At 44.2% G+C, this 13,635-nt stretch overlaps 1 protein-coding gene across 1 annotated transcript; it reads right to left on the bottom strand.

Moving 5' to 3' along the window:
• Positions 1–173: 173 nt before the first annotated feature.
• On the bottom strand, positions 174–5,917 carry LOC138765675 (involucrin-like). The gene is made up of 3 exons (XM_069942643.1): positions 5,829–5,917; positions 4,847–4,932; positions 174–2,546 (listed from the first exon to the last, which is right to left on the bottom strand). Exon 3 carries the CDS (start codon positions 2,515–2,517, stop codon positions 727–729), a length of 1,791 nt encoding a protein of 596 aa, XP_069798744.1. The 5' UTR covers positions 2,518–2,546; positions 4,847–4,932; positions 5,829–5,917; the 3' UTR covers positions 174–726.
• Positions 5,918–13,635: the final 7,718 nt, after the last annotated feature.

The following is a 13,635-nucleotide window of genomic DNA, read 5'->3' as shown; positions in this document are numbered from 1 at the left end:
GGTGACAGACTTCAGGACGGCATCACTGAGAATGGATGCATTAAAGGGGTTATCCAGTGCTACAAAAACATGGCCACTTTCTTTCAGAGACAGCACGACTCTTGTCTCCAGTTCAGGTGCGGTTTGCAATTAAGCTCCATTCACTTTAATGGAACTGAGCAGCAAAAACCCGCCTAAGCTGGAGACAAGAGTGGGGCTGTCTCTGGAGGAAAGTTGCCATGTTTTTGTATAACCCCTTTAAATGGCTTTTATACCTAATTGTGATACACCACTTATCCCATAGTCCATCATACATATATATATTGCAGACATCCTATAGTGATATGGCTATGCTCAATAAACTCCTATAGGTCACAAATCTGTGGTTCGGCTATCCTCTCCAGTGCGGCATGCAAAATGTCCTTACGGCAGTCAGAGCTGAGTCAGTATATGTAGTGAGTCTTCTAGTAACTTCTTCATGGACATATGTTTCACACATAGTGAAGTGTAAACACGTCGGATCTTTCTGTCTGAGGAAGCTTCTTCTTTTTTTTTTTTTTTTTTAATCTTTTTACGTTTATTCTAAGACACATGCTTAAGTCAAAAACTGTAAATGTCTCCACAACTAGACACTCAGAATATGATTCTGCTACTTCTTCTAACACCGTAGAGCGCTAGGACTTGTCGCCTCCTATCAAAAGTGAGAATTACACTGGGCCAGGTATACCTAGAGAAGAAGTCTTGATTTTATCCAGTACCGTCTGATTCTTGTGTGTAATGGGATAGTCTGTCTGAGGCTTCCTGTACCAACCACTCAACCATGTCCTGCACCTCCACTCTTAGGGATCCCAATTCTGTGTTCTTGCACTTCATTCCGTCATCCTCACCATCATTACTGACACATGTGTGGAGGATATCTGCCTCCTGAAAGGTAATGTCCATTGTATTTGTTGATGTTTGAACCTGTTTCGGTAATTCCACAACTTGGGTGTGAACATCCTCAGAAGGTTCATTTTGCTCTACCTTAACATCTAAGGATACTTCTAAGACCTCCATGACCTTGTCTTCAGATTCTACTAAGCCTTCTGTTTTCTCGTCCTTCCCAGTACATTGACTGCCAGGTTGTGATATCTCATTGTTTATATGACTATCCTGATCTACCAAGTTGTCCTCTTGGCCACCATCTACGTCAGCATGGTTCTTCTCTCGGCTGACCTTTTCCAAAACATTATTTTCCAGTTTATCTTCTTGACTAACCTGCTCGGTCACATCTTTGTCCTCTAAGCCCTTCTCTTTCTTACCATCTTGTTCCATATCTTTCTCAAGACATTGTTGCTCCAACACATTATTTTCAGTATTTCCCACTTTTACTGTGAGACCTTCTTGTTCTGACACACAATTCCCAGAATCCCCCAACACATCTGTAGGACATTTGCTTTCTGGGTTACATTTTTGCACTGCACCCGTTGGCTCTTCTGTGTCCTTCTTGGGTGAATCTGTTCCCAATGCCTCCTCCTGTTTTTCCTGTCTCCCTGTCTCCTCGGCTTGGCTCACATTATCTGACAAAGCACAATCTGTGTCCTCCACCTGTGCTGCGTGATTCCTTTGTTCTGGCACGTCTTCCTCCTGCCTTCCGGCCAACACCTGTTCCTCCTGTTCTGCTTTATCTATTTGACTCTCCTGTTCTGCCACTTTTTTGACATCTAGAAGACTCCCCTTACTCTTCTCTTTTACAGTCACTACACAACTTTCCTGTTCCGCCAAGTCTTTACCCGTGCCCTCCAGACTTTCTGTCGGATCTTCTATTGTCAATGATTCTTCTTGTGGTAACTTTCCTGTGCAGCGTTCCTCTTTTCTTAGACTGTTCTCTTGTTCTTCTACATGCTTCACATTAACATCCTGTTCTTCCGTTGCTTCTCCTAAACCCGTGGCATGACATGCCTGTTCTGTTGTGTCTTTTCCTTTCTCTCCCACCGCTTCCTCATGGTTACTATCTTGAAGACCCTCCTCATTCTGTTCCAATACCTTCTCCTTGTGCTGTTTTCCCTCAGCATTCTCCCTATCATGCTTACGTTGTCCCATCTCTATCACCTTCTCCTTCTCGGTAGCATCCTTTTCCCGCATTAATCTGTAGCATCTAATTTTACGAAGAAATGACGCCTTAGAATACGGTTTTAGTTCTTCTTCTTGGACAACGTCATTACCTTGTTCCTCTGTCTTATCCTGAATGTCATTACCAGTGGTCTCTGCAGGTCGGAGGCATGGTAGTCGGAAGATGCCTCCAGTCACTCTCCGTTTTTTGCCTCTTACTCCCTCCTGGTCCTGGTCTGTATTTTGGTTGCTTGTGGAGTCTTCCTCTGTCCTATTGTTTGGTTCTGTTCTCTTCAGAAATATACGGATGAAAGCTCCTCTTAGGCAGGATGGTTGAGTTGCTTTTGGACTTTGACTGCTTTCTGTAGATGTCTTACGGGGCTTTTCTTGTCCTTTGGATATTGCAATTCCGGAAAGATCTGAGTCTGCCATTTGTGAGATCCCCATGTCTTCACAGTCCAAGGTCTTATGGCTACCTGAGTGGAATAAGAACAGGGGTTTACAATAGGGGAAACCATTCTGTAAACCATACTAATCTTACAAAATATCTATATTGGCCTCTTTGTGTATTATTATACATATCCTATGATATGTATAATAAGCTGAGTAAATTATATAGTCTTAGAAGACTGTACTAAAGCTGGTCATGCATTTGACATGTGTCAATTTTGTCAGGCCCTGCTTAACATTTAATAATGTGTATGGGCTTCCCGCTCTCCCCTGAGGATAGATGCCAGGGGCGAGAAGGATCAGGCATGTTAGATTTTAACCATCTGATCCCTTTGTTCTCAGGGAGAAAAGCTACTGCCAGAGGAATCTCGTAGCAGCTTTCTGTCATCTCCCCATGTAGAAGGTATTCATGCTCAGCCAAGCAGTCATGAGTATATGGGAATCAGGGAGATAGTTGCTGGCCACAAAAGCATTCAGCTGACAGCTATCTTGTGTGTATGGCAAGCTTAAATGACCTCTGGGATTTAAATTTTTATATAATGCTGGGACGGGTGTAAAAAATAAAAATTAAAAAATCGCACTATCCTACCCTGGATTCACGAGGTCCGGTTGTGGCCCATTTTGGTCTCCTGCTGCTCATCTTTTCTCCCTGTTTCTGAGATGACCCCTTGCAGGGACCTGCACAAACAGCCAATCACTGACCAGGATGGGACACTACTGTGGACAGTGAATGGCCGAGAGTGCAGGTCCTGCTCCGACATGTTGTTTTAGAAGTAAGGCAAAGAGAAGGGCAGCGGGGACTAGAAGGAAACCCAATGGGACCTGTAGTGTGGATAAGTATGACTTTTTTCTTTCTTAAAGCTGACACAGTATATATATATATATATATATATATATATATATATATACACCCTGGGGTACCCCTCCAAGAATAATCAGATGGCATATATTGAAGTATTACCAATGCTATAAACATCCACATAATTACATTACTTAGTAGGTCACATCACATTACAGCACAACAGCAGGTTAAATGATATGTACAATGGTTATTGATGTAGTCACAATGGTTCAGTAATAAGTCCCATATATGAGGACCTATAAGTTCTCCTCACATGTTGTTTCAGTAAATATCTGCAATCCCTATGAAACTAGAATAATGAAGAATTCTTTTTTGTGCTGCTCCTCTGTTATTATTCCTGGAACTATATCAATGAATTGGATATTATCATTCCCTTTCTCAATTAAGTGTGTCGCATCACAATCTGACCATATCAAACCAGTACTGACAGTGTCACACTGTGTAGGGACACACCCTATTGACCAGGTAACACCCAGTTGTGAGTATATTCATACATTTCCATGACTAAGACATACGGATGGCATGATACAGAATTCTTACAAGACGTGTTCTAGCACTGTTACTTTATGGGGAATACAAGCATTCCCTGAAACAGAGAGGATAGCGGACAGCATCACTTCACAGCCATATCATAGAATCTTGTTTTCCCAGTAATGTAGAGAAGACCCAGCACTCACCAATTCCTTTTATTATAGTGCAGTATGCATCAGGTTACAGTAAGGACATGTTTCGGCCAAGCATGGCCTTCATCATCTACGCTGCTTATCCAAAACGCGTCTGTACTGTAACCTGATGCATACAACACTATAATAAAAGAGCTTAACGAATTGGTGAGTGCCGGGTCTTCTCTACATTCTCCTGGATACTACTCTACCTCGAGCCCCACCGACCTCCCAAGTGGCGTCCCTCCTACATCTATCAAGTTTTCCCAGTAATGGCTTGTTTACATATATCTGACAACTGGGACCACTACAAATGGGAACACCAGAACTGGCCATCCCGTCATTCCTAGTCTACTAAGGGTTGCTACACTGAGCCTAAGAACACCAGACCAGACTAGAGATGAGTGTGACTCGAGCACGTTGGGATTGCTCAGCATTTAAATACCGGTGGCTGCAGAAGTTTGATGCTACCCTAGGGAGGATACAACCTATGGCCTATGGCTGTATCCATGTTTTCCAGGACAGCCATTACAACTGATAATCGCTTTGTGTAATACTCCTATTCCTATGTAATAGGAGTGGTGGCAACAGACCGCCGCTATCTTCTATGGGCTGCCCGGATGATGTAAAGATGCCTGGGCAGCCCCCCGCTTTTACCCGCTCACTGTCGGCGTGTGTAATAGCACCGGCAGCAAGGGGAATAAGGGGACCTGATGGGTCGGCGCTCACTTGCTCCTGCTGATCGCCCTGTGTAATAGGGGCTTTAGCCATTGACTTCTAGTAATGTTTAACTTGCTCATACCTGAATAGAATCCGTGGGCAGTCCAAGCACAGACAGCTAATGTTCCATGCACCTTGCCTCGAGAGGTCCTAGAGATAAAGAGTCCGCTGTAAAACAGAATGGCGCAATATACACTTTAGTAGATGCTACATGTCAGACAATCACATACCCCCAAAGACCATAGAGCGCTATACTATACTATCTTACCATTAGATTACATGTGACAATGGGCAATATATATATATATATATATATATATATATATATATATATATATGTATAGTATTCTGCCATAGCAGATAAAATATATTGTATATGGAGTCATTTTTAGCAAAAAATTTATTATTCTGCATCTTAAAGTGCATGTATGTAATGTGCAATAGGTGTGAGTATTTGTAGCCAGTCCTATGCTTTGCTCTGTCTTCGCTGTATAATAATACAGTATTCTTTGTTCGTGTTGACCTCCATTTCTATCCATTCCTGTAGAATATACACTACCCCCTACCATCATGTGCTTTATATTCCACTAGACATAATAGTGACCCTCTGTAGTCTTACCTAATACAGGAGTCTTCTACCTACTGTGTATAGTATGGGAAGTCTTCAATACCATGAATCATCAGTCTTCCAGAGCAGTATACATAGCCGTGTAGTGGTGCAGCAGAGCTGAGTGTGTATGTGATTCACCTTCCTGCTATGGTTGTGATATAAGGGCTTATTCTGGTATATGGTGGTATGGCAGGTCCCTACTGGTGCAGTGTCTGGTGGTCTGTAGCAATGGTGACGTGCCATCTGCTCTAGTTTCTTAGATTGAGTTCCTCTACCACAGTGACCGGTGGATCCTTTGTCTGCCGCTTCTCTATGTGATCTCACCCGTAATGTCTTATTACATAAGGTAAGAGCCCCCGGTCCCCTGATTGTGATGCTCCCTGCCATATTATATATGCATGTCCTAGCCGGTGCTATATTTGGGCTCCATTCCCCACCCCTTCCGTCATCTTACACAGCGTGCAGCCTTGGATCCTCTCTTCTGTGGGATGCAGACTGTGTTTCTGTGCAAACAGACCCCCCACCATCACACACACAGACGTCGTTCGCACTCCACTCCGGTTTCCATAGCAACTAAGCTGCAAAACCATTCAGAAGCCCCCGAGAGGATGCACTCGCAGACATGTGTATTATTTTTATATAGACTCCGTCTTCAGACGTGATCATGGCTTGCTGATCATTGATTTCCGCATGGACAAGTGCCTCAGCATCTCTCAAGAGGCGGCGGTGCACGATGTCATTGTTGGGGAGGATTTGTGAATGGATATGCAGAGTAGATAGTGCCCTGTCCGTGGTGACTGATCATGGCAGCCGCCCCTTAAGGCAAACTGCTCACAGGCATCCTTGCCAGGTTCCCCTCACATATCAGCTTCACAGGTGTATTGGCTGAATCCCCTGACCATGTGCACATAAAAGTGAAAGACTTGCATAGCACTCCATAACCACTAATGTAGAGATTTGCCTCATTCACAGTCGCTAACCACATGGCCACCATGCTGCCCATAGACGTACCATTGAGTCCTTGTATGAATGTGGTTGATGCTAACCACTGAGCCACCATACCGCCCATAGACTCTACACTAAGTACAGTGGTGCCTTGGATTACGAGCATAATTCGTTCCGGGAAGGCGCTTGTAATCCAAATCCACTCTTACACCAAAGCAAATTTTCCCATAAGAAATCATTGAAATGTAGACAATTGGTTCCACACCCCAAAAATCATTTTAGAATCATTATAGCAGCACTGTGTATAGCTGAGTGTGAGTGCAAGCACATTATAGCAGCAGTGTGTATAGCTGAGTGTGAGTGCAAGCACATTATAGCAGCAGTGTGTATAGCTGAGTGTGAGTGCAAGCACATTATAGCAGGAATGGACAGGATGGGAAACACAAGGACTGATAGAGACTGCAGGGAGCATGAAGGAATGAGCAGGGCAGATGTGAACACAGTATAGCAGCACTCTCTGTCCAGGGAGAGAGGGGTTAAAGCTATAAAGAGATTATCCCCACAGTCCTGTCCCCTGATGCAAGCCCCAGCCTGAAGTGGATCTGCTATAAATTGGAAGGTGAGAGAGACTTCCTGGGTCAGAGTACTGTGCTGCAGACCCCGCTATGCAGGCCATGCCCCTCCCCCACTCACACTCCCACCCAATACCAGGAGCTCTTAAACCAAAGCAATGCTCTTAAACCAAGTCACAATTTTGAAAAACTGTGAGCTCTTCTTGCAAAACGCTCTTAAACCAAGTTACTCTTAAACCAAGGTACCACTGTATTTGAATGTGGCCTATGCTAACCACTGAGCCACCATACCACCCATAGACTCTCCACTAAGTATTTGAATGTCACTTATGCAAACCACTAAGCCACCATAGTGCCCATAAACTCTCCACTAAGTCTTTATTTGAATGTCGCCTATGCTAACCACTGAGTCACCATACCGCCCTTAGACTCACCACTGAGTCCATAGTTGGATGTGGTTGATGCTAACCATTGTGCTGACAATGAAGTAGAACCAATGCTTGTAGAAGTAACAGGTGCTTTGTAGAGAGAGAAGAGGAAAGGAGTTGCATGAGGAGCCCTGCCCAAAGTAGGGAATGTGCTCTGCCGGAACAGGTGTAGATACAAAAGAGATAAGAGGATAGTCGTACTCAAGGATGCCAATAGTGACTTGCGAGGTAACCATCCTAGGTGGGTAATACGAGCCCCAGCCATCAGTTATCTGGTTGTAGCAGAATTCAGAGATTTCCCAGTCATCTTCTACTGCGCAGTAGGATACGTAGACCTTCCACAGTAGCTTTGTCCTTTTGTTTCTTGCTTCAGGAGACTTCCCTGCACTTTTTAGAGAGGTTCCTGGCATGGGCAAAGGTTATTCCTTGGTGGCTTCTCTTCTGTAAGTAGAGTTTAGCACTGCATAATGATCTTAGGATCTAATAGGAAAGACTTTGTAAGGGAGCAGTGTCTCACACATCCGTCCTCTTGTACCTCCAACTACTAACTCCTCACTTCCTCCCACCAGGAACTAACTCCTCCTACAGGGGCCAAACTAAACCCTCCTGTGAGTGGTGTGTGAGAGAGAGAGAAGAAAAGAGATAGGATAAGTGAGAACAAGCACCTCTGATTGGTCAGCATATAAACATGTGGTACAAAACAAATAACCCCTGGTACTTCAGCTGTGCAACAGGTTAAGAGGAAACAGAAGTGACACCTAGTGGAGAAATACAATACTACATCTCCTACTCTTGTGAACCTGAGGGAGTGACTTACTAAGGTGCCATAGACAGCACCAGTGGTGGGACAATACATAGCGCCACCTGACAATGCGCCAGGTTGTGCTCTGGCTGGATGGCTTCTTCATCCAAACATGGTGTCCTATAGAGGAGCATGTCATATATAAGTCACTTTGCCTCCTCCATAGCATTACACTGCACTCAAACAAGAAGTGTAGGCCCAGGGGAGAGGGGAGAGGAATAATTTTTAATTTTAGGGCACCCCCTTGTACCGGTGCACTGGTCAGCTATAAGGAACAGTCCACAGAATAAAGAGATTCCAAGCTCTGTTCACTGGATCGGTTTTCATTACATATATAACTAGTAACCTTGTCTAAAACTACAATTCCTGATAATGGATGTTACCTAGAAAATCGAAAAGCCTTGGCCACTGCGGCGGACCTGGCACCATTCCCATGAGCTTCCCAGATCATCCATGGGTGAATACATATTCCAGCTCACCGGACTGTAAGCATCGTACTGCCGGAGCTCACTGAGGCGTCATGGGCTCAAGAGAATGGGGTTCTGCTATACACAGCTGGACGCCCTGGTACCTCATATCAGTTAGGGGAAGATTCTCCATCATAGAGGATATTAACCATTTACTGCTAAAATCCTTTAATCCAAAATCAAAGAGACTTGTTTGCTGGATTATCAAGCATTCTGGATTTTAGACATTTAGTCATAGAAAAATATATAATCAGGTAAATGGCTCTAGGGGCTGCAGAGGTAGTACACACAGGTATAGTATCTGACAGGGTGAGGCTGAGGTTCTATCACATAATGGCACAGATGGGGCCCCTTGTCTTGCAGATTTTCCTAGTGGGCTGGAGCTCTATAGTTACACCTTTGTACCTGTTAGTTTCATGTTTTCCCGCACCATGGTTTTACAAACTGCAGATTCTTTTCCATTGCAGCAAACTTCACATTGCAAAAATAAAAGTTAAAAAAGTATATATATATGTATGTATATAATTTTAACCCTTTGAGGACCAGGCCCAAAATGACCCAGTGGACCGCGCAAATTTTGATCTTAGTGTTTCCGTTTTTCCCTCCTCCCCTTCTAAGAGCTCCAGCACTCTCAGTTTTCTATCTACAGGCCATGTAAGTGCTTGTTTGTTACAGAAATAGTTGTACTGTGTAATGGCGTCTTTCATTTTACCATAACATGTATGACGGAATCCCAAATATATTATTTATGAAGATATAAATTGGTGAAATCGTAAAAAAGAATGCAATATGGTAACGTTTGGGGGGGGTCCTGTGTCTACGTAATGCACTATATGGTAACAGCGACATGATACTATTATTCTATAGGTCAGCCCGAACACAACCATATGCAGGTTACACAGATTCTCTAATGTTATATATATTTTTTTTAATGAAATCCTTTTTTATGGCAATTAAATATTAATAAAATGGGCCTATTGTGACGCTTATACAGGGCTCCAGATGGCGACCAAAATGGTCGCCAATGCGACTGACATCTTGCAAATGGTGCCCAGATTTATTAATCTGAGCGCCATTTGCGACTGGTCCCGGCGGCGAGCTGTCTCTTTAAGGACTTCCGCCTTCCGCACGCTGCGCCGAATCCAATGAATGACGGACGTGCTGGATGACGTGTGCGGGGACACGCTTCTCCAGTGACGTCATCCAGCACGTCCGTCATTCATTGGACGGACGCCCGCAGAGGCGCCACACTCCTCCAGCGCCTCTCTCCCGCCTCTCCTCACCCGGCGCCGCGGTTCTTCAAGTTCACCCCAGCGGCACCAAGCTTAGATAGTGGGTGAGTACAACCGGAGGGACGGCAGGGGTGGCGGCCGGCCAGTAATGTGTGTGGGGGGACCGCGGCCTGGGCGGGGGATTGGTAGTGTCTGTTGTGATGGCGGCCAGGTGCGGTAGTCAGTGCGTGTGGTGTGCGAGGGGGGGGGGGGTATGTATAGACTGCACAGTACCACTTCCCTCAGTGTCTGTATATATAGACTGCACAGTACCACTTCCCTCAGTGTGTATGTATAGACTGCACAGTACCACTTCCCTCAGTGTCTGTATGTGTATACACTGCACAGTACCACTTCCCTCAGTGTCTGTATGTGTATACACTGCACAGTACCACTTCCCTCAGTGTCTGTATGTATAGACTGTACAGTACCAATTCCCTCAGTGTGTGTGTGTGTATACACTGCACAGTACCTCTTCCCTCAGTGTCTGTATGTATATACACTGCACAGTACCACTTCCCTCAGTGTCTGTATGTATAGACTGCACAGTACCACTTCCCTCAGTGTCTGTATGTATAGACTGCACAGTACCACTTCCCTCAGTGTCTGTATGTATATAGACTGCACAGTACCACTTCTCTCAGTGTCTATATGTATATACACTGCACAGTACCACTTCCCTCAGTGTCTGTATGTATATACACTGCACAGTACCACTTCCCTCAGTGTCTGTATGTATATACACTGCACAGTATCACTTCCCTCAGTGTCTGTATGTATAGACTGCACAGTACCACTTCCCTCAGTGTCTGTATGTATAGACTGCACAGTACCACTTCCCTCAGTGTCTGTATGTATAGACTGCACAGTACCACTTCCCTCAGTGTGTATGTATAGACTGCACAGTACCACTTCCCTCAGTGTCTGTATGTATAGACTGCACAGTACCACTTCCCTCAGTGTCTGTATGTATATACACTGCACAGTACCACTTCCCTCAGTGTCTGTATGTGTATACACTGCACAGTACCACTTCCCTCAGTGTCTGTATGTATACACTGCACAGTACCACTTCCCTCAGTGTCTGTATGTATATATAGACTGCACAGTACCACTTCCCTCAGTGTCTGTATGTATAGACTGCACAGTACCACTTCCCTCAGTGTCTGTATGTATAGACTGCACAGTACCACTTCACTCAGTGTCTGTATGTATATAGACTGCACAGTACCACTTCCCTCAGTGTCTGTATGTATATACACTGCACAGTACCACTTCCCTCAGTGTGTGTGTGTGTGTGTGTATACACTGCACAGTACCACTTCCCTCAGTGTCTGTATGTATATACACTGCACAGTACCACTTCCCTCAGTGTCTGTATGTATAGACTGCACAGTACCACTTCCCTCAGTGTCTGTATGTATAGACTGCACAGTACCACTTCCCTCAGTGTCTGTATGTATATACACTGCACAGTACCACTTCCCTCAGTGTCTGTATGTATATACACTGCACAGTACCACTTCCCTCAGTGTCTGTATGTATATACACTGCACAGTACCACTTCCCTCAGTGTCTGTATGTATAGACTGCACAGTACCACTTCCCTCAGTGTCTGTATATATAGACTGCACAGTACCACTTCCCTCAGTGTCTGTATGTATAGACTGCACAGTACCACTTCCCTCAGTGTCTGTATGTATATACACTGCACAGTACCACTTCCCTCAGTGTCTGTATGTATATAGACTGCACAGTACCACTTCCCTCAGTGTCTGTATGTATATACACTGCACAGTACCACTTCCCTCAGTGTCTGTATGTATAGACTGCACAGTACCACTTCCCTCAGTGTCTGTATGTATAGACTGCACAGTACCACTTCCCTCAGTGTCTGTATATATAGACTGCACAGTACCACTTCCCTCAGTGTGTATGTATAGACTGCACAGTACCACTTCCCTCAGTGTCTGTATGTATATATACTGCACAGTACCACTTCCCTCAGTGTCTGTATGTATATAGACTGCCCAGTACCACTTCCCTCAGTGTCTGTATGTATATACACTGCACAGTACCACTTCCCTCAGTGTCTGTATGTATATACACTGCAGAGTACCACTTCCCTCAGTGTCTGTATGTATAGACTGCACAGTACCACTTCCCTCAGTGTGTATGTATAGACTGCACAGTACCACTTCCCTCAGTGTCTGTATGTATATAGACTGCACAGTACCACTTCCCTCAGTGTCTGTATGTATAGACTGCACAGTACCACTTCCCTCGGTGTCTGTATGTATAGACTGCACAGTACCACTTCCCTCAGTGTCTGTATATATAGACTGCACAGTACCACTTCCCTCAGTGTGTATGTATAGACTGCACAGTACCACTTCCCTCAGTGTCTGTATGTATATATACTGCACAGTACCACTTCCCTCAGTGTCTGTATGTATATAGACTGCCCAGTACCACTTCCCTCAGTGTCTGTATGTATATACACTGCACAGTACCACTTCCCTCAGTGTCTGTATGTATATACACTGCACAGTACCACTTCCCTCAGTGTCTGTATGTATAGACTGCACAGTACCACTTCCCTCAGTGTCTGTATGTATAGACTGCACAGTACCACTTCCCTCAGTGTGTATGTATAGACTGCACAGTACCACTTCCCTCAGTGTCTGTATGTATATAGACTGCACAGTACCACTTCCCTCAGTGTGTATGTATAGACTGCACAGTACCACTTCCCTCAGTGTCTGTATGTATATAGACTGCACAGTACCACTTCCCTCAGTGTGTGTGTATGTATACACTGCACAGTAGCACTTCCCATATACATTGCCACAGGGGCTATATGTCATCGGCTGCCGGGGGCTATATATATATATATATATATATATATATATATATATATATATATATATAGTAGATCATTGCCGGTAAGATGGCAGCTTGCTGAGGGAGCACACCGGCAGCAGGGGGGTATATGGTTGTCAAGTTGCAAGTTTCGATGTTGAATGTTTTCAAACTAAGAAAAGAAAGAATCTAAAGGAGGAGGAGGCTGCCGTGGCCTCTGCACACAGTAGGTCCCATTTAACATAACATTAATTTTACATGTTTTAAAATGTTGGCGACCAAATATTCTATTTGGCGCCTAAATTTTTCAGGTTAGGAGCCAATGGCTCCTAGGTAAATTTTTTAGTCTGGAGCCCTGTTATAACGGTTTTAGTTTTTGACCTACGGGGCTGTATGGGGTGTCATTTTTTCCGCCATGATCTCTAGTTTTTATTAATACCATATTTGTGAAGATCGGACGTTTTGATCACTTTTTATAATTTTTTTTTTTATATATAATGTAACATAAAATCGGTTATCCGCTGTTTTTTCCCCCCTCTTTTCGTGTACGCCGTTCACCGTTCTCAATGACGCTTGTTATATTTTAATAGATCGGACAATTACGCCTGCTACTGTATGTTATATGTTTATTTATTTATTTTTATAAGTTTTATTTATATAATGGGAAATGGGGGTGATTTAGACTTTTATTGGGGGAGGGGCTTTGGGGTAGTGTGTTGGTTTTTTTAACTTTTTTTTTTTTTTTTACACATTTGAAGTCCCTTTGGATTTTTACATGCCATAGGCATAGCATTGATCAGTGTTATCGGCGCTCTGCTCATTGAGCCTGTGCAGGCTCAGAGAACAGAGCGCCGATCGGACCGCGCAGAGGCAGGTGAGAGACCTCTGGCGGTCCATTTTACCGATCGGGACCC

The sequence above is a fragment of the Dendropsophus ebraccatus genome, chromosome 10, assembly GCF_027789765.1.
Source record: "Dendropsophus ebraccatus isolate aDenEbr1 chromosome 10, aDenEbr1.pat, whole genome shotgun sequence".
Taxonomy (NCBI): Eukaryota; Metazoa; Chordata; class Amphibia; order Anura; family Hylidae; genus Dendropsophus; species Dendropsophus ebraccatus.
The sequence above is the reverse complement of the archived record's forward strand: the minus strand, read 5'-3'. Positions and strand labels throughout refer to the sequence as shown.